Source organism: Rhineura floridana, chromosome 3 (assembly GCF_030035675.1).
Source record: "Rhineura floridana isolate rRhiFlo1 chromosome 3, rRhiFlo1.hap2, whole genome shotgun sequence".
NCBI lineage: Eukaryota > Metazoa > Chordata > Lepidosauria > Squamata > Rhineuridae > Rhineura > Rhineura floridana.
The window spans coordinates 188,897,008-188,918,552 of record NC_084482.1 but is presented as its reverse complement, the minus strand read 5'-3'; the positions used below and the strand labels follow the sequence as shown (position 1 = coordinate 188,918,552).

Below are 21,545 nucleotides of genomic sequence, written 5' to 3'. Positions count from 1 at the left end.
TAGAAGGCAAGGCTTTCTTTATTATTTTCTTTATCATTCTCTATGACAATAACACACTATTAGATATGCAGTTGTGCCTTTAACTCTCGCTACCAATTAAACAGATAAAAGGCTGCAGCCCTAATATCTGTGATTGTGTATTTTAATTAAGTATGTATTTTATAATTGATTTTATAGTTAAAAGCCTTTTTGGAATATAAGTAGTATATAAATTAATAAACAATAGATAGATACAGATATAGATACAGATGGAATTCAGGGGAGAAGCTTGAGAATGGAGGAGATGAGGGGTGAGGCTGCAGAGATTAATGGAGCAAAAGCTCTGCACCAACCCATCCCCTCACTTCTTCTCACCAGACCTGTTACGTGTCACCAATCTGCGGGTGAACTTCACAAAGCTGCACACCCTTGGCGACAACCTGCTGGACTCTCGACATCAAGTGCTGCAGAAATACTATTATGCTGTGTACGAGATGGTCCTGCGTGGGAGCTGTTTCTGCTATGGGCATGCTTCGGAGTGTGCCCCCCTGGCTGGAGTGCCGAGCAGAGTTGAGGGCATGGTAAGCAGCTATTTAGTATGTGGGACTGAGGGTGAGAGATCAGGGCATGGCCCTATAGCCAGGAAGACAGATCAATGGGAGGTTCCATTAGCAATCTCAGCACCCATTCTGAACTCCAGAAGCATAAGAGAGACTAGGCTTTTTCATTTGGAGTGTGTGGCCCACCCAGTGTTGGGACCTTTTTTTATGATACTTGCCAGACACTAGTGATGGGGAGAAAGTCAGTCCAGTTCACATTTTAATGTGAACCTACCTAATTCACACTTCCCCAAACAAAATGCAGTTATCCTTCCAAATATGCACTTCTCTGAATTTTGTGATGCGGTTCTCCAACGAAATTTTGTGCACCAAAATGCATATATTAGGGGAAAATGTGCCTAAAATATTTTTTTAGTGAAAAACTACATACAATCATGCATTATATTGGGGAAAATTGTTTGCAAAAGTGTGCATATTAGAAGAAATGCTCACCAAAGTGTTGATTATTTTTTTGTGAGAACTTAAAAAAATATTCACAAACTGATGTGGAAATGTGTTGAACTGACCTTAAGATTAAGAAAAAAATGAGAAACTGAGAAACTGAAATGGACAGATTCATCCATCCCTATCCAGTTAGCGGATGCTACAGCCTTGATGGTTTGATGCTTGGATTCTTCAAGTGCTACTAGATTTTGTTATGTTCGTGTAGATTCCCAGGCCTCCTGGTTATATGGCCATCAGCCACACTTAACTCTCTTGGGCTCAGGTTCGCATGGGAGTGCTCAGCAGCGCCAAGCCACATAAGGTCTTTTAAAAAATCTCCATGCTGAGTGGCACTCTGCTCTCATTCCTCTGGGCTGTGCCAAGGCTCTGGATGCCCCTCTCACCAGTCTCCTCTGCTCCAGATCCATGGGCGATGTGTGTGCAAGCACCACACCAAGGGCCTCAACTGTGAGCTCTGCAAGGACTTCTTCCAGGAGTTGCCATGGAGACCAGCTGAGGCCCACAATCCACATGCCTGCAAAGGTGAGAGTGTCTGGGCTTGCATGGTGCTGTGGGGAACTGCGCATAAAGTGATGGGAGCCAATAGGAGTAGATCTATCTCTGGGGGAGGAGATTCAGTATGTTTGGGAATGACAGCACCCCCTGGCTTTGGGCAGATAGGTAGTAGAGGCTAGCAGTGCTGGAAAAGTTAACAAAATGTGAGAGAGCTAAGAAACAGCCATGGTGCCATTTATTTGCAATGGAGGAAATTCTCAGAAGGTTTGTGGAGGGGATGGTCCTTCTGCCTTAGACCTGAATATCCTGCTGAACGAGGCTCTCAAGCTTTAGTCCTGGACCTCTGGCTTCCCCTTCTTGTTGCTAAGGTTTCTGCACCCTTTTCTGCTGCATGCAGCAGCTGGTGGTGCCTTAGTCCTACCAGTAATTTTTTTTAATGACGTGCATGCTTGCGTACACAGCAACCATCACAAATACCACACTTATGGGACAGGTGGTAGCCCCAACAATGGTCTAACCCATACTTTATTTGGGTAACACTGTTATCTAGATGCATATCAAGTCGCAGAAAGGATGGGAGAGTGGAATGAGTGGCAATGCAGTGCAGTATCCATTAACTTTATTCCTGGCTTCTCCACAGAATGCAACTGCAATGAGCACTCGCACAGGTGCCACTTCGATATGGCCGTGTACCTGGCCACGGGCAACAGCAGTGGTGGGGTCTGTGATGAGTGTCAACATAATACCATGGGCCACCACTGCCAGCTCTGTAAGCCCTTCTACTACCGCAACCCAATGGCTGACATCCGTGCAAGCACTGCATGCATCCGTGAGTGTCACTTTATCCCCATCACTATTTTATTAAATGTGACATGAGCTGCCTTGAGCATGGTTTAATCTGGAAAGACAGCATAGAAATAAACAATGATGAAGACTATTTTCACCAACAAAAGTTAGCCAAGTTTTAAAATCTCTTAATTTGCAAATGTCTTTTCAACAGTAGCATTGCTGGGTGATTTCTAACTTTGTCAGTTTTGTTTGGGTTAGTTCGTCCTCAGTATTTGTTATTCCATGCAGTGGCATTTTTGTTTTGTTTTATCCCAACTTATTCAAAAACCAAATGGCTCAATGTAGGTTACAAAATAAAACAATAAAGTCATAATAAAAATAAATGTGTTCTAAAACAGCATAAAACAAATGTGCATTGGATTCAGAGATGCAATAACTTTTCTATGAATTATATTTTGTTTAAACAGCAACATCTTTTGTTTAAACATACAGTGTCCAAAAAGACAAACAAAGGAAACACAACATGTTCCAAACTTCACTTAAAATAACTAGATGGCTTCTGCCATTCTTATTTAACCTTTTGGGGTGGGAGGGTGGGGAAGGGAATTGGAAATTGGAAAACTTGCATACTCCTAGTTGTGTCTAGAAAATATACCACTATGCCCATTAGTTTCTTGTTTCTTATTCCTTCAGACCAGCACAGCAATGAACATCAATTGAACGCTGCCTCTGTTGTAGCTCGCTGTATTTTTTTAATTCCTCAAGTTTTGTCATAGTGAAACAGCTTTCCAGATGGGGTGGAGCTGCTATGCTAGCTTCCCGGCAGTCACTGTTGCTTACCAGGAGGGGGAAGATGAGATGGCAGGGAGGTTGGTGTAGTGTAGTGCCAATGCACCACCAGGAACACTGGATTGGCTCCACAAATGTGTGCACTACGCCCACCTCCCCATCACCTTGCCCTTCCTCTTCTTCCAAATAAGCAACAGTGACACACCTGCCAGGAAGCTAGCATAGTGAATCTGCCCTACCCAACAAGCCACTTCTGGAAGAGGATGTGATGTTGCGCACAGTGGCTCCACTTCTTTGAATCCTGACTTTTATTATGCCAGATTCGATTTAGCCACACATAGCTGCCCAGGAAACAGTCTGACTGGATTCCTAATTTATCTGTTCCATTACCTCTCTTTTGTCCCACAGCATGTGACTGTGACCCAGTGGGGTCCTTGGAAGGTGGTGTGTGTGACAGTCATACAGATGCGATGCTGGGCATGATCGCTGGACAGTGCCGCTGCAAAGAGAATGTCAAAGGCATGCGTTGTGACAGCTGCAGAGAGGCCTTTTATGGACTGAGCCGCAATGACCCTCTTGGGTGCCAGCGTTAGTATTGGTGACTGCTGGGGTGACCTCCTTGTGGGTGCAGGCAGGTGTGGATTCAAGCAGTACCAGCATGAATACAGGGACTGACTATGAGAAAGGGCTTGATATCCAACAGAAGAATTGTCCTGCTGAATCAGACCAAAGGCCTATCCTAGTCCAGGGCTGTGTACAACCACCATACATTTAAAGCACATGCCTTCCCCAAAAGAATCCTGGGATCTGTCGTTTGTGAAGGTTGCTGGGAATTGTAGCTCTGTGAGGAGTAAACAACAAATCCCAGGATTCTTTTGGGAAGTCATGTGCTTTAAATGTGCTTTAAGTCTATGGTGTGTGCTAATCCCAGCAATCTGTTTCCATGGTGGCCATCCAGATGCCTATGGAAAACCCACAAGTGGATATGAGCACAATAGCACTGATCCCCAGCAATTGGCATTCAGCAGTACTTTGCCTCTGATACTGGAGGTAATATATGGCCTTATAAAGACAGATGTTAAATCTGTAGATTAGTGAGGGAAATTTCTCTCTCCAGAGTCAAGCCAAAAATTTGTTTGAAAGGATTGCAGCAAAAAATGGCTTCACGTGCTCATCGGCTAGTGTGTGGAATGTCACCAACACTCCCCCCCCCAAAAAAAATCCTGGTGAAGTTTTTGCAGTATATGAGACTTTAAAAGAAACATTGGACAGCGTCCTTAAGTTTGGGGGAGAGGTGCAAGGCTGAAGACTGACCTGGCATTCTGCTTGATAGAATGTGCACCAATTATGTAGATCATAGAATCATAGAACAGTAGAGTTGGAAGGGGCCTATAAGGCCCTCAAGTCCAACCCCCTGCTCAATGCAGGAATCCAAATTAGAGCATACCCAACAGGTGGTTGTCCAGCTGCCTCTTGAAGGCCACCAGTGTTTATCTGGGAGGATGTAGGGCTCATTACATCAGCAAATGTTACACTAGTCTTCCTCTGTAAAGGCACGTTTACTACAACACCTCAGAACATACAATGGAAACATGGGAAATGCTCTGCTGAAAGGCAGGATACCCTCATGCTCTTTGTAGGAAGGGGACTATAGCACCCGCTTAGCATGCAGAAGGTCCAAGCATCAATCCCTGGGATTTCTAGTTAAAAAAAGGATCAGGTGAACGGCCTCTGCCTGGATCCCAGAAAGCAACTGCCAAACAGAGCAGACAATACTGGGCTATAAAGACAAATAGTCTCATCTGGTATAAGACAGTTCCTATACAGACTGCACTCTGCTGGTCTTATGCTGGTTCTCAGTAGCCATGTGGAGCAGACAGAAACATCTCTGGACCTCAAGAGCCAAAAGCGCTGAAACAGCATTCCAGATCCTCAAGACTAAAACCACGTGGCTGGCCCTTGTAAATTTCATATATATATGTATATCTTGCTGTTATACAGAAAATGGAAATGGACTGCCTTCAAGTCGATTCCGACTTATGGCAACCCTATGAATAGGGTTTTCATGGTAAGCGGTATTCAGAGGTGGTTTATCACTGCCTTCCTCTGAGGCTGAGAGTCAGTGACTGGCCCAAGGTCACCCAGTGAGCTTCATGGCTGTGTGGGGATTCGAACCCTGCTCTCCAAGGTTGTAGTCCGACACTCTAAGAGTTGATTAAAAGATGGAATTGGCCCTACAATTAGGCAGGTTTAGGTGCCATGTCTCACATGGCAATTTTTTGGGTACTATTAAAGGATGGCAATTTGTCTACTTTTTTTTTAGCTTATTACACTTTTTCTGCAATTTGGATTTTCTGCTTCAGGCATCAGAATGTTTAGAACCTGAATTGCATTTCTATTGGATGATGGAGGGCATTTCATTACTTAGTAGAGTTTCCAGCCTTTTCCATGTACCCCACTTTGTTTTTCTATCTATATACACATTACTTAAACAGCGTTCTCTGAGTTCCTGCTGTCTTTCCCCAGGCAAGACACAGCAATTAAAAATTCTAAATTCTTTAAAAATTATCCCTTGGTATCAAAGCAAGATATACGTATGCAGCCGTACATTTAGGAAGCATGCCTAAGTTGATGAAAGTATTCCATTTGCAGAATCTGGGATTCAGGGTTGCGGCAAAAGGGTGGACCAGAGGGTTGGAGTGTTGCTCTGGAGCCTTTGAGCCTGCTGAGCTGGGCCAAGAGATAAAGATGGTGTGGTCCTGTGCCAGCCACAGCTGGGTAAAAATCCAGAGTTGGGCCTCATGGAAAGTGCTAGTATGTGTTCTCAGCCTGCAGGTGTGACCCCCGTGGGATCATCATAGGTAGCAGCCCCTGCGATCACATCAGTGGTGATTGCTACTGCAAGCGCTTTGTTACGGGGCGATATTGCAACCAGTGTTTGGTGAGTTGCTTGCTGAACAATCAGAATGTGTGTTGTGTATACTCTAGGCCTGATTCCTAGTTGAACTAATGGACCTTTCCCTCCACAGCCTGAATATTGGGGGTTGAGCTATGACATAGCTGGCTGCAGAAGCTGTGCTTGCAATTTTGGAGGTGCCTATAACAACAGGTAGGAATGGAATAGACGTGGGATGGTTTTGGGGGGATGGTGAAGTTGGGAATGATACTATGTGGTTGGCGAGGAATGGGAAACGTATAGGGATGTCTAACTTCTATAATTTCAGGGGCCACTTTATTGACAGGTGTCGGGATGAAATGGTATGCTAATGCATATCTGTTGCTAGTGCTCAGGCTACATAATACATCTGATGCCATCAAGTGGTAAGGGGCTTCTCAGTTATGCATATTCTCACAGTTACAACACTGCATGGAAATATGGAATATGACTAAAATGTTTTCCTTTTGTGCTGAAAAGAGTGACAAGTGTACTTTAAACTTTTTAACTGCACAAATAGCAGGTTTTAATAAGTGATTCTGTAAGTTGCAATTTTAAAAGCTGAACAAGTTATACTTGTGCATTAGTGTACATTATTGCTTTGTAGGGCAGCAGTGGGGAACCTCCAGTATCTCCCCATTTTTTCTGTGGCGTGATTTCATCCAAACCACACATAGCTGTGTATCACCTGATGTCAAGCATGGGACAGGTGAACTTATGAGGCCAAATTGAAAAAAGGAAGATTTGGGAGCGCACTCTAAGAGCACTCCTGATTCTTCCTTTACAGCTGGTTGTAGAATCTGCCACTCTTAGAAACTGGTGCCTTTTTCTGTTGCTGCAGAGCAACAGAATTCAAAAGTGCTAAACTGAAAAAGCACCAGATTACAGCTGGAAAGGAGGAGTCGGGAAGGAAGAATCTGGAGCACACTTGGGCAATGAGCATACTAGTCGCTTGCAGCAAAACATTTCCATTGGCCACACCTGGTGGGGCAATGGGTTGATCTGCCAATCAGTTGCAAAATACCTTTGAAGCAAATAAAAAAAACTGCACTGGAGCTGATCCCACCAGGTTTTACAGTAAAAGGGCAGGGTTTCCCTAGTGTTGTGTGCCCCAGTTTTCAGAAAAGAGAGGTGGAGAATCGCTGAAACCAGTAGATAGAATAGTAAGGGCTCATCTACACAGTAGTTTACTGTGTGTTTGATGCTACTGACATCTTCTTTGAATTTGCATGTTTCACATGACATTACTGACGAACAGAAGCTATCACGCAGTGTTCCCCCTGTAAATCTGTACTAACCCAATCTACTGATTATATGAAAAGGGAAGAAAAAATGTCTTTACTCTCTTTCTCTAGTGCTTGCAGACACTTTGCTCCAATGCTTTTAAATGGGTGTGTCAATCGTTCCCCTCTCCATGCCCACTACCTCCTCCTCTCTTCTTTCATTTTATTTCCTGTAGACTGACAAGCAACTTCCGATTTCTCTCCTCCATTCTGCTGGCCTTTTTTATGTTGCTGCAAACGGTGCCTTTATTTTCTTTTTCTCCTAACTTGAGCGCAAAAGCATAACACAGCTCAAGCAAAGATTTGTATTTCAGCTGTATCCTACCAGGAAAAACACAGATATTCGCACTTCCGGGTTTTTTTTTAAAGGAACCTACCCCAGCTGGTAGAACAGACTGAGCATGCTTGGTCACCTAGCAACCAGAGGGAGTGGAAAGATATAATTAGAGGGCAGGGCCACAAGGAAGAAGAGAAACTAATCCTTCCCAGATGAATGCCTGCTTGTGTGAATGGGAAAAAGCGATTGGCAACTAACTTTTGAGCAGGAACTGCGGACGATGCAAATGAAGAGTGGAAGAAAAAGAAGTGTATTTCCTATGAAGAAATGTTCCCATGTAGATGAGCCCTAAGTGTGTCTCTACCCTTAGAGAGTGCAGTCCTGATTCTTCCTCTCTTTCTTTGTAGCTGCTGCTTGTATTCAAGCCGTGACTGCAAAGGAAGAAGTCCTGGAGAGCCACTTCCAGTGATCTGACTCAGTATTGGTGCTTCCAGCTGACTCAGCATATAGTGTGTTGGCTGCACCCCAGCCCTGTTTGGAGTTGGCTTAGGCTGCATTGTGTTGATTCCCACGGCAGGGCTCAGCCGAGTCAAACTGTCCTGCTGGCAAGCAAACATGCTTAACAGGCAAGCTCACATCCCTTTTTTACTAGCCCTTTGTTTCTCAGCAGGCAGCCTGCAGGCCATGCTTCTGCCCAGTTTGCCAAGCTTCTTCAAATAGCCCACCAAAAGCTTCTCCCTTGTTTTTCAGTGTTGTACCTGCACGTTTCTTTGCTGTTTTCAGTCCATGCTGTTCATCTTCATGGTCTTTGCCACTAGCTAGTTTTTATTTCCTATTCATAGTCACTAATCAAAAGGCCTATGCTAGACAAAAAGCATGCAATTATGAAAAAAGGTGGTGGCGCCTACCCTTTAACCATCTTTATCATGAAGTTAAAGAAAGTGAAGCAAGGGGCAGTTGAGTGTTGTTGAATGTGCATCTTCCTCTCCTTTGACTCCCTTTTGCCAAATCTACTCCATCTACGTAGGTCAAAGATGTTGCCATCATGCTCTCTCTTTCTCTGTTCCTCACTCTCCAGGTGCTCTATAGATGATGGGCAGTGTCTCTGTCGGCCCCACCTCATTGGGCGTCAGTGTGATGAAGTGCAGCCTGGTTTTTTCTGTATGCCCCTGGACTACTATATGCATGAAGCAGAGCATGCTACAGGTCTTGCACCAACCCACCAGGGTCTGCCAGTGAGTGCACCAGGACAGAGGATGGGGTAGCCAGACTTGGAGAAGGAAAACATGATGCCTTGGGCCATATAAAGATGGGAGACTGTGATTAGAAAGCCCTTGTGAAAAAGGCACACTGGTCCAAATGAAAAGATGTGCCTGTATTTCTTATGGGTGGTATCTAAGAGATTTGTATACAGGGGCTTCTTGTTCTCTGTGGCTCAGACTTAGTTAAATTGGGACTGAAGTTTCTCAGTCCAGTTTACTGGCCTAAATTAGAATCTTGCATATTCCAACAAGGGATGGGTGAGAATTTTGATTCAGTTCGCATTTCCCACAGAATTTATCAAATTTGCAAATTCCAAAATAATATGAGAACCGAAACACAGCCATCCTTCAAAATTTGCATTTAATAGAATTTTGGGATGCTGTTCACCAACTAAACAATATTTACAAATATACATATATTAGGGGAAAATGTGCTTAAAAATGAATACATGAGTGAAAATAACATGCAAAAAGGCATGAAAAGATGAGAAATGGCTTGCAAAAATGTGTACCTTTGTCAAAACTGCCTACAAAAATGTGTTTATTTAGAGAAATTTGCACTAAAATGGTGGAGAATTTTCATGAGGATTTTTATTAAAAAACTTTTTGCAGATCACTGTAGAAATGTAGAGAACTGAATTTAACACCAAAACAGACAGATCTTTCCATCCCTACCAACCCACCTGCATTGGGATGGGAGAGAAATTAAATTCACTTCGCATTTAAAGTTGAATCTATAAAATTCACACTGTCCAAAGAGATGAGAACCAAAACACAGCCATCCTTCGAAATTTGCACTTACTCAAATTTTGCAATGCAGTCCTCCAACCAAAGAATGTTTACAAAAACGCATGTATTCGGGGAAAGTGTCCATACAAATTAATGTATTTGTGAAAATAACATACAAAAAAGCAATTTGTTAGAATAAATTGCTTTAAAAATGTGTACATTAGTCACAACCGTGTAAGAAGAAATTTATGTTAAAATGCTAAAGAAGTTTCATTTATTCTTTAAAAAATTCACAAATTGCTGCAGAAACATGGAGAACTGAATTCAAGATTGAAAAAATGAGAAACTGAGAGAACCAAGGCTGACACACCTTTCTATCCCTACACTACATACTACACATTCAATCCTTTCTATAGATGAACATGTTGTTGTTATGTGCCTTCAAGTCAATTACGACTTATGGCCCCCTATGAATCAGTGACCTCCAATAGCATTTGTCATGAGCCACCCTGTTCAGATCTTGTAAATTCAGGTCTGTGGCTTCCTTTATGGAATCAACCCATCTCTTGTTTGGTCTTCCTCTTTTTCTACTCCCTTCTGTTTTTCCCAGCATTATGGTCTTTTCTAGTGACTCATGTCTTCTCATTATGTGTCCAAAGTATGATAACCTCAGTTTCATCATTTTAGCTTCTAATGACAGTTCTGGTTTAATTTGTTCTAACACCCAATTATTTGTCTTTTTCGCAGTCCATGGTATGCACAAAGCTCTCCACCAACACCACATTTCAAATGAATTGATTTTTCTCTTACCTGCTTTTTTCACTGTCCAACTTTCACATCCGTACATAGAGATCGGGAATACCATGGTCTGAATGATCCTGACTTTAGTGTTCAGTGATACATTTTTGCATTTGAAGATCTTTTCTAGTTCTTTCATAGCTGCCCTCCCCAGTCCTAGCCTTCTTCTGATTTGTTGACTATTGTCTCTATTTTGGTTAATGACTGTGCCGAGGTATTGATAATCCTTGACAAGTTCAATATCCTCATTGTCAACTTTAAAGTTACATAAATCTTCTGTTGTTATTGCTTTAGTCTTCTTGACGTTCAGCTGTAGTCCTGCTTTTATGCTTTCCTCTTTAACTTTCATCAGCATTCATTTCAGATCATTACTGGTTTCTGCTAGTAGTATGGTATCATCTGCATATCTTAAATAACTGATATTTCTCTCTCCAGTTTTTACACCTCCTTCATCTTGGTCCAATCCCGCTTTCCATATGATATGTTCTGCATATAAATTAAACAAATAGGGTGATAAAATACAGCCCTATCTCACACCCTTTCCGATGGGGAACCAATCGGTTTCTCCATATTCTGTCCTTACAGTAGCCTCTTGTCCAGAGTATAGGTTGTGTATCAGGACAATCAGATGCTGTGGCACCCCCATTTCTTTTAAAGCATTCCATAGTTTTTTGTGATCTACACAATCAAAGGCTTTGCTGTAATCTATAAAGCACAGGGTGATTTCCTTCTGAAATTCCTTGGTCCGTTCCATTATCCAACATATGTTTGCAATATGATCTCTCGTGCCTCTTCCTTTTCTAAATCCAGCTTGACATTTCTCACTCCATATATGATAAAAGCCTTTGTTGCAGAATCTTGAGCATTACTTTAGTTGCATGGGATATTAAGGCAATAGTTTGATAATTACTGCATTTTCTGCATGAACATACACCACACATAAAGAGCATGAGCAGTAAGGCACATCACACCACCACAGAGGTAGTTGCAGGTAAAATCTATTAAAACTATCCAGGTGGCTCAATCAAGCCGAAGCCAGTGGTGGCTGATGCCCATTGGGACTGGTAAGGCAGGGAGGCCAACAGTAGGTGGAGTCAGAGCCAAACAATTTAGTTTTGCCCCCATCCTCTTCTCTGCTGAGTTCTCCATGGGCAACACTGAGACTAAGGAGGAGGAAGCTGATAGCCAGAGTTTTTACAAAGCCAGGTAGGTGGGTGCTGGTAGAGGGCAGGCTGAGACTGGTGGGGCAGCACCCCATTTGCACTAATGGAAAAACCTTAACTGGCCAAACATATTATGGGGGAGCCTCTTTGCTTTGCCAGTTCCTGTCAGAGCCCCCAGGTTGTTGAGTAGCTGAGGAGGGAAAAGCGCAAGGCACAGCTGCCAGTAAGAAGGAGCAACCTATGATGCTGCAGATAAATATTTTCCCTCTTTTCTATAGGGTTCCTTGAGGTCTGAGGCCCCTGTGGACTGTGTGGAATATTACAATGGGGTCCAGAATGGGCGCAAAGTGAGGCTGCGACGACAACACAGCACAATAAGACTCTTGCAGCAGCGAGCAGCACTCCGAAGAGCCAGGCAACTTCAGCAGAAGGTGACCGAGATGGAGGGGAAGGATACAGGAGAGAGGATGCTGGGACAGAGTAAGGGAAGGAGGGCCATGGTGGATGGGTGTCATTGATGGATTGGGCCAGAGCTCCATTAGCTACTTTGGGCCATTCAGTAGGTGTTGCTCTATAAAGCAGAGCTGAGGAGGAGGAACTACTTGGAACTTTATGGTTAACTCTGTGTATGCACACCATAAATCTAAAGCACATGACTTCCCCCACCCCCAAGAATCCTGGCAAATGTAGTTTGTTAAGAGTGCTGGGAGTTAAGGTAAGAGTTTACCTCTGGAGGGGTAAACTACAGTTCTCAGGATTCTGTAGAAGCCAGGCAATTTAAATGTGCTTTAAATTGACGGTGTGTACGCAGCCTGTGTATTATTTCTTTGGCTTGTAATTTAAAGGCATCTTCTGTGAGCTTTGCACGTCAGTGTTTTTAATGTATGTAGTTAGCATTCAGGTGGTGTCAGGAATGTCCTGCAGGGGTTCAGTGGTGTTGTGTGGAAGGGCTCCAAAAAGCAGGATGCTTCTGCTCCCAACTCAGGTTATCAAAAAGATCCAGGCTGCCTCTAGGAGTGTCAGATAGGGTGGGAGCAGGGAATGCTGGAGGGAGCACAGGGTCATGGTGGAGAAGGGCCATAACTCAGCAGTAGAGTATTTGTTGTGGTGGAAATAAATGAAGGCTGACCACAATTTCAGGATAGTTGGGATGAATTTATTATAGCTTAGCTGCAGCTATGGAGATATATCTACATAACAGAGTGGCAAAAAACAAAATGGAGCTCTCTCCTCTCTGAGCAGGCTGATCAATGCTTATAGGACACAAACTGGTTACAAGCAAGCATCACGTGATATGATGAGGGGAAATTTCCACCAGGTGGCTTTTAGCAGAAGCTTCAGACAAACATTTAAAAGCATTCTTCCATCCGCACTTAACAACCAACTATTTTGAGCATAGCAATGGCAGTTTAGGCCTCTCGGACACCTGGAAATCCCCCTCTCTAGCTTAACTGGAAACCATTTCCCTTCACCTGTTGTTACCTTACCATGGTCTGTCAGCTTTTCTTTTGCATAACATTTTGTATAAGGGGATAGGTGAGCACCCAAAATGGCTGCTGAGGCCAAGATGGCCTTTCAGTTGTTCAGCTTTTCTCCATCACTGCCTTGCATGCAGAAGGGCCCAGTTTCAGTCCCCAGCATCTCTTTGTAGGAGTGGGATAGCCCCCTCCTTGAAGCACTGGAGAACTGTTGTCAGTCAGTGTAGACAATACTGACCTAGATATACCAATGGTGTGACTCAGTGTAAGCCAGCTTTCTATGTTGCTAGGGCTTTGCTGACATCATGTTTTTACCCATAGCCTGATGTGGAAGTCGTGCAGCGCGAGCATACAGGACACATGATTACATGGACTGGCCCAGGCTTTGCCCGAGTGCGGGATGGGGCTGGTTTATCCTTCCACATTGACAACATTCCCTACCCCATGGAATATGACATCTTGTTGCGCTATGAACCTGAGGTGGGTGGAAAGAATGGAGAGAGTATGGTGGGTGTTTGCTGCAAGGGGAGGTTTTGACATTTTGGTCCCAGGCTATGGTCTGAAGGCACATAAGGCCAGCTCCCTGCTGAAGCTAAGCAGGGTCAGGTCTGGTTAGTACCTGGATGGGAGACCACTTGGGAACCATATGTAAGCTGCCTTGCATTTCTATCATGAAAAGAAAGGTGGGGTATAAATGTAATAAAAAAATAAAATAAATTTTCCTGAGTGCATAGTTGGGCCAGGGAATGACCAATGGGGAAAAATCCATTGCTGGGAGAATAATATTTTAATAACAATTATTATTTATGTAGTGCTTTAAGTAAGTTCTCAGAATGCTTCACATAAAATTATTATTAAATTATTATTAAAAGGTATTTTTATACCACCTTTCAGTTCAAGAAGAAATGCCAGTGCAGTTCATATTAAATTAGCTTGATAATCTTTACAACAACCCTGTAAGAACATAAGAAGAGCCTGCTGGATCAGGCCAGTGGCCCATCTAGTCCAGCATCCTGTTCTCACAGTGGCCAACCAGATGCCTGGGGGAAGCCCGCAAGCAGGACCCCAGTGCAAGAACACTCTCCCCTCCTGAGGCTTCCGGCAACTGGTTTTCAGAAGCATGCTGCCTCTGACTAGGGTGGCAGAGCACAGCCATCATGGCTAGTAGCCAGTGATAGCCCTGTCCTCCATGAATTTGTCTAATCTTCTTTTAAAGCCATCCAAGCTGGTGGCCATTACTGCATCTTGTGGGAGCAAATTCCATAGTTTAACTATGCGCTGAGTAAAGAAGTCCTTCCTTTTGTCTGTCCTGAATCTTCCAACATTCAGCTTCTTTGAATGTCCACGAGTTCTAGTATTATGAGAGAGGGAGAAGAACTTTTCTCTATCCACTTTCTCAATGCCATGCATAATTTTATACACTTCTATCATGTCTCCTCTGACCCGCCTTTTCTCTAAACTAAAAAGCCCAAAATGCTGCAACCTTTCCTCGTAAGGGAGTCGCTCCACCCCTTGATCATTCTGGTTGCCCTCATTCCCATATTACAGTCAGAGGGCTGAGACTAAGGGATAGATTTGTAGAAGGGACATTCCAGCTCATAGCTCATACACTTTCTGGAGCTGGAGAGGCCTGTTTATTTATAAGATTTCTCACCTGCCATTAACCATACTGTCCCAGGGTGGGTTACAGCAGTACAAACATATTTTGGCATGATTGTGGAAGGAGTAACAGAAGATATTGGTTAAGAAGGGGTCCACTGTTCCTGGATGCATGATTCCTGGGATGGGGGATAGGCACACTGTGATAGTGCTATGGTGGTTGGACCTGTGCCTGATTGGAGTTCTGGTTCTGTGAATATATGTGGTGGGTAATTTCACAGAGTTGTTTCTAAGAACTGTACTCAAGATCACTTAAGGAAGAGCCGTAGCTCAGCGGTAGAGCATCTGCTTTGCATGCAGAAGGTCCCAAGTTCAATCCCCGACATTTCCAGGTAGGACTAGGAGAGACCTCTGCCTTAAAGCCACAAGAGCTGCTGCCAGTCGGTGGAGACAATATTGAGGTAGATGGACCAATGGTCTGGCTTAGTATATGGCAGTTTCCTATGTTCATAAAACAGATTGAGGCCAATTCACACAGCCATAACTCTGCACACAATGGAACTTTTTCCACCCTCACCTCCAGTCTGGGCTGCCCTGGTTAGATGACAAAGGTATCCCACAGTTTTTCAAAGAGCTGCAACACTTCTGAATATGGGCTAAGCATATGCCTTATGTGTCTGGTTCAATCACTGGATAAAGGGCATAGGACAGTGTGGCACAACTTCTCACTGAGATTCTAGAAGGCCGCTGTCTGTCAGGATAGTTGCTCGATGGACCAAAGATCTGATGTAAATTAGGAAACCTTAAGTATATCTTGGGGGCATGCAAAATTGCTATTTATTTTTATGACGAATTATTCATCCTACGCACATTAACTTACACTTTCATCTACATAAAATGCACTACATACGTAGTATGAAACAGGCTGGGGGAAAAGCCGCTGGCTGCAGACAGGGTAATCACATAAATGACCCCCTTACATATCCCTTAACGTTTTTTTATCCAGCCTTTCATAATAATCAGTGGTAGCAGGGAGGATTTGCCCACATTCTTTCGATGAACGCTTTATCAACTGGGGATGCTATCTATATTACATATTATGAAAACAATACCTGTTTAAATTAATTAAACTTGGAAAAAACCTGCAATCCTATACACACTTAACTGCAATCTTATGCGCAGCAGACATTATGCATTGGACTTATGCATAGCATTGCACTGCACAGGGCTAGACTACAATGCCTATCCTCTTCAAGTACATGAAGGGTTGTCACACAGAGGAGGACCGGGATCTGTTCTCGATCGTCCCAGAGTGCAGGACATGGAATAATGGGCTCAAGTTGCAGGAAGCCAAATTTTGACTGAACATCAGGAAAAACTCCTAACTGTTAGAGCCGTACGACAATGGAGCCAATTACCTAGAGAGATAGTGGGCTCTCCAACACTGGAGGCATTCAAGAGGCAGCTGGACAGCCATCTGTCGGAGTTGCTTTGATTTGGATTCCTGCATTGCACAGGGGGTTGGACTTGATGGCCTTATAGGTCCCTTCCAACTCTATTATTCTATGATTTTATGATCCCTGACTTGTGGCTATACTGGCTGGGGCTGATGAAGTTCAACAATGTCTGGGGGCCATAGGTTGCCCAACCCTGGCATAGTGTTATAGGTGCCATTTGTAGGACAAAAGGTAAGAGCTAGAAAGTGTGGAAGGCTTCTATGTACCTTTAGATACTCTAGGGGTAATGTGTTGCCAAGGCAAATGGTCTTTTGCCTTTTGGCTTTGCAGAATGGCCACTGCTGGCTTTTTGTTGGATTACATAATGCAGCGAGAGGTTCTTCGATTCAGACAGACCATGTCTGCTGCTATCCATCCTGTGGGCCTGATGGGGGTTATTTTCTCTGGGACTGCTGCTTTAAATCTGCTATGTCTCCTTCTCAGTCCACAGAGGATTGGGAAGCTGTCGTCAGTGTCAGCTCCCAGGCTTTGCCCATGAGCCCACGGTGTGGCAATGTGCTACCCTCAGAGCAGATGTACCACGAGAGCCTGCCACATAGTTCCAGGTAAGAACAAGATTAGCAGAGTTGGCCTCTGTTGGGGAAGGGAGCTGCAGTGCATCAGGTGAGATCAACAGAGACCCACATCGTGTCAGTGGGAAGTTTTAATGGAAATCAAATCCACACGGCTTATATCCTCATTTTTTAATTTCATTCCAAATTGCTTGCCATACTGGAGTCTGCTATTGTCTGTTTTTACTGGATGTCTCACGTCACTAATAACTAGCTTCAGGTTGTTGGATTACGAACATAATGTGTGGTTGACAGCCTAAAATGGGGTTGGCTAATTACTGTATTCTCTGCAGTCACTTTATTCTCAAAACATGGTGCAGGGGGGCCCTAAGTGTATTTTGCACAACTGGGTCCCTTCCTTGAAAATGTTAACATTAGTGGCCAGATATCATTTGAAATGTGGTGTTGGAGGAGAGCTTTGCCCATACCATGGGCTGCGAAAAAGACAAATAATTGGGTGTCAGAACAAATTAAACCAGAACTGTCACTAGAAGCTAAAATGATGAAACTGAGGTTATCCTACTTTGGACACATCATGAGAAGACATGATTCACTAGAAAAGGCAATAATGCTGGGGAAAACAGAAAGAAGTAGAAAAAGAGGAAGGCCAAACAAGAGATGGACTGATTCCATAAAGGAAGCCACAGACCTGAACTTACAAGATCTGAACATGGTGGTTCATGACAGATGCTCTTGGAGGTCGCTGATTCATAGGGCCGCCATAAGTCGTGATCGACTTGAAGGCACATAACAACAACAACAAAGTGGCCAGATAAAATTGCTTATGCAAGTGTGTGTATGTGTGTGTGCATGTGTGTGCTGTCAGGCAGATGTGGCTCTTAGGACACCTCTTGGCTATTCATGGTGTAAAATAAATACCTGCATGTGTGTGATAGCTATTTATCTGTCTGCTGGTAGTTTTATAAAGAGTTTTATCTGTAGGAGTTTTCTTTTCCTACAGGCCTGTGAAGAGGGCAGATTCTGCACAGACACAAAACACACAGAAAATTATGAAACACTTTTCAATATAAATTCAAGTAAGAAATCAAACTTGTGGCTTCTAAGTTCCAGCTGTAAGAAAGAAATCATACTTGTAGTTTCTGTGTTCCAATTGTTGCAGTCTGTGCTTTGGCACAGTTGACAAACACGTGATTTTTCTGTTATCTGAGCATTTGCCGTTGGATTGACTTGAGTCCTTACCATAATTAACTGGAGAGCACATGGGTTTGTGGTTAGGAAGTTGTTGGTATTTTGGTTTGGCTAAGGGCCCTCTACATGTACTGGTGGTTTTTTTGGTACTACAAGATGCAAAAGGAATAGCATAATTCACTGCTGCTTTCTCTGATTTCATTCCAACCTGCTCACCATGCTGGAGTTTCCTTTTTAGAGTCTACTATTGCCTGACTATTTTTATTACATGTTTCATATTGCTAATAACCAGTTTCATTCACATAAGTATATAGCATCTAGTATTTGGGGGATCTCGCTAACAATCACTTCCATTCACACAGGCATATAACATGTATTGTCTGGGGGATCTGACCATTTTGTATAGAATTTCCTTTTCCTCTAGCTTTTCAGTGTCTCTTGTTACTTTTTTTCTTATTTAGTTTTCTTATTTTATTGATTATTTTAACTTTGCTGTTCTTTGTTTTGGGTGATATGTACAGAAGTCTATCCAGTCTTTCAAAGTACATCCTTCTCTTGTATCACATTTTGTGGAATAGGGTCCAGTTTTGATGGGCTTGTGAGAGTATGAGTTATGTAAGGTTATTGCACTGCAAAAAAAATTAATTGTATAGTATATTCAAATACATGTAAGGAGCAATCTAAACCCAAGAATGTCTGGGATGAGTGGAGTTTGGAATAGGCAGATCTCCAGCTGAGCTGGCTGAAGTCCCTCATTCTAGCTCAGCCTGAGATATGCTGGGTCAAGAAGTCCTCCAGCCTGGATCAGCCAGCTCAGCCAGGCCTCAGCCAAAGCTGGCTGATCCAATGACAGGGTAAGTCCCAAAAAAGGGGTGTTCTAGGGCAAAGGTGGGACAGGGCAGGGGGAGATTTACCCCTGTTCCAAAACCGTTCACCTCAGTCACATGACCTAGCAACCCAGCAGAAGTTACACCGGCAAAAAAGGTGGTGTAAGTCAAACTCTATTTTAAAGGCTTGCTCCCCCTCTGCCAGGCTTGGGCCTGCTCAGCTGGCAGTAGCCTGGCTCCTGAACGAAGTTTGGAATAGTGGTAAATTATACTGGCATAATTTACCCAAGCATAAATTAGGCTGGCTTCCTATAGTTTGGATTGCTCTGCCCGTGTTCCAATAAATAGGGGGCATTTTCCATAAGAACGGAGCATTAGTTCTCACCTAGTTAATCAGAACTGGAAAAGTCCTGTGGAGCCTAGAGACTAGGTGTTTCATTGATGCCAACATTCTTTCTACAGCTACACTGGGGTGGAGGGGAGATGTCCTTATGTATGCTGAGCCCAGGAAGGAAGTTAGCATGTTCTCTGTGTGATTAGCCCAGGTAGGGAGGGGAGAAACATAGCTAGAAAATACAAAAACCACATAAAAATGGCACACATAGTCTTTGGATTTGAACTGGCAATACTTGCTTCCAGACAACCTGTTTATTATCAAGCATTCATCCTGATTTGTTTGCAGGGAGAGTAGACAATGTCAGCTATTTATTGATTACTCATTCTGATTTGTTTGCAGGGAGGTTAGGTGATGTGCCAAGTAAATATTATCCCACATTTCCCAGGGCATTTCCCTGTCACTTCCCTTGTTGTAAAACATCAGTGTTTTTTTTGGGGGGGGGGAGTGGATTTGTGGCACAAGAGCTCCAAATTAACTTTAATTGTGCCACCTGAATTTGCTGGTATGTGTATGAATCCCACTCGAAAATAGCGACAGTATGGAAGCACCTATTTCCCCCCGCACAGATCATTGCCCGTCATGATTCTTTGCTTGCAGATGATATGGGCATCTTCCCTTCAGATTGTAGTCTATCTCTGGGAACACTAGTTTTATTGAACCCATTCACCTTCCCCTGCTTCATTCCACATTTCTACAGCTACTTGCATAACTCTTAATGGAGTATAGAAGATGGCTGTGCTACATTTCTCATCACATCCCTTATGTTTAGCGGTTAGCGAGTTGGAATAGAATTAAGGAGACCCAGGCTCAAATCTCCACTGAGGCCACAATCTCACTGAGTGACCTACCTCATAGGGTTGTTGTGATGATAAAATGGAGGGCAGAACAAATTTACACTGCTCTGAGCTCCCTGGAAGAAGGATGGGATAAATGAAACAAACAAACAAGTTATGATGAGAGACAAACTCCTCTGACAGGCCTGGGCAATTTCAGAAGTTTTTAAAGGGTTTTCTTGTTCTTTCTTTGCAGGGCTATGACTTTCTCACTTTTCCACATTTATGTTCAAGTAGCCCTTTATAAAAACCAAATCAAAAATCTTCAGCCAAAATACTGAAAGGCTCCTCTTCAACCACCCAATTTCAAGAACCATTTGTTCTTGTTTGAAATTTGTTCTCCTTCAATAATGTTTTGAACATTTCCTGGGTTTAAAAATGAAACAAAGAAAAAGAAAGGAAATGGGGCAAACAAGTGTTTCCCTCCAGCAGAGGTTGTTTGATGGTTTGAATCGCTGCCACCCCATTTATCGCTGGCAGGCAGGCAGGCTGATGCAATGAAGGAAGCAGTGCTCATTGTTCCATCTAAAAGATTGTCTAAGACAGAGAAAGAAAGCAGCCCCTCTCCAGTCAGTAGCAAAGGGCCCCCTCCTCCCTGTAGCTATTAGAGGTGGACTGATTATTGTTATGCCCTGGCAGAGACAGTTATTCATGTTCAGGTAAAAAGCTGAGGTAAAATTTTATTTTAGACTCATGGAAGAGGCAGAGAACGCTAAAACAAAACAAAACATGAAAGCCTTGCCAATAATTTTGAAAGAATTGCATAAACAGTAAAATTATCTGGATTCTGTGAGTTCAATATGGGAAAAAGATAACCAAATTTGAATAAAACTGGTTAAGATTTAAGGAGCTATGAAATAGTAAACAGGAGATGATTAAGTATAGTCCTTCTACAATTTTATGACAAAGTATGGTTTCATTCAATATGGTCCTCTTAATCAGTATTAGTAACGATCAAAAATCAATTATAATTTGATTTTTGTTACTCATTTAATTATGATTAATTGATTTTAAATGTGATTGTTAAGAATGTAATTTGGAAAAGGATTTATTGTTGGGATATTATTGTATGTTATTACTATTATAAGTTGTATTTTAATTTTAAAAAATAAGAATTGCAGAAACAGATGTTGTCTCAGTAAGCAACCAACTCCATAAAAAACTGTAACTAACCAATATAAATCCTGCTGAAACTATAAACACTGGACATTAGTCTCTTCATCTGTATTTTTCTTCTGTTTCTCTCTACCTGCTCTAATTTTGCTCCTTGATCTGTCAACTCTGCCTCTCTAGCTCCCACTAATGGACTTAGAATGTTACTGTCAGTCTCAGTCAACCATTCCAAAGGCTACAACTGCCATCATCCTCAGCCAGCAGGCTGATGAGATTTTTAATCCAAAGCACCAGGTTGATGAAGGGTGGTCTAGGGCATTACACTATCCTATTGTTGCCTTCGAACTAGTACCTACAGGGCTATTTCACATCAATATGGTAAGAGAGAGGTATTTTTTTTAACATCTAGATAAGCTGGGAAGAGACACTGCTGCCTTTTTGCTTCTTTGTTTGCCCTGAGGATGATTTCTGATCATGGGTAAAGGTTACATGGACCTATGATGGCCAGGAGAAAAAGA

General features: G+C 42.9%; 1 protein-coding gene across 3 annotated transcripts in view; it reads left to right on the top strand.

Moving 5' to 3' along the window:
* LOC133380806 (laminin subunit beta-4-like) overlaps positions 1-21,545 on the top strand; it is an 85,439-nt gene that overhangs the window by 32,770 nt on the left and 31,124 nt on the right. For all 3 annotated transcript variants that reach the window (XR_009761550.1, XM_061618849.1, XM_061618851.1), the window contains exons 8-17: positions 358-560; positions 1,445-1,565; positions 2,179-2,367; positions 3,525-3,704; positions 5,945-6,057; positions 6,146-6,225; positions 8,690-8,846; positions 11,842-11,994; positions 13,363-13,521; positions 16,581-16,702. Coding sequence is in view for 2 of the 3 variants with exons in the window: in XM_061618849.1 (XP_061474833.1) it covers positions 358-560; positions 1,445-1,565; positions 2,179-2,367; positions 3,525-3,704; positions 5,945-6,057; positions 6,146-6,225; positions 8,690-8,846; positions 11,842-11,994; positions 13,363-13,521; positions 16,581-16,702 (1,477 nt within the window). In the remaining variant the exon portion in view is untranslated. The remainder of the gene's footprint in view (positions 1-357; positions 561-1,444; positions 1,566-2,178; positions 2,368-3,524; positions 3,705-5,944; positions 6,058-6,145; positions 6,226-8,689; positions 8,847-11,841; positions 11,995-13,362; positions 13,522-16,580; positions 16,703-21,545) is intronic.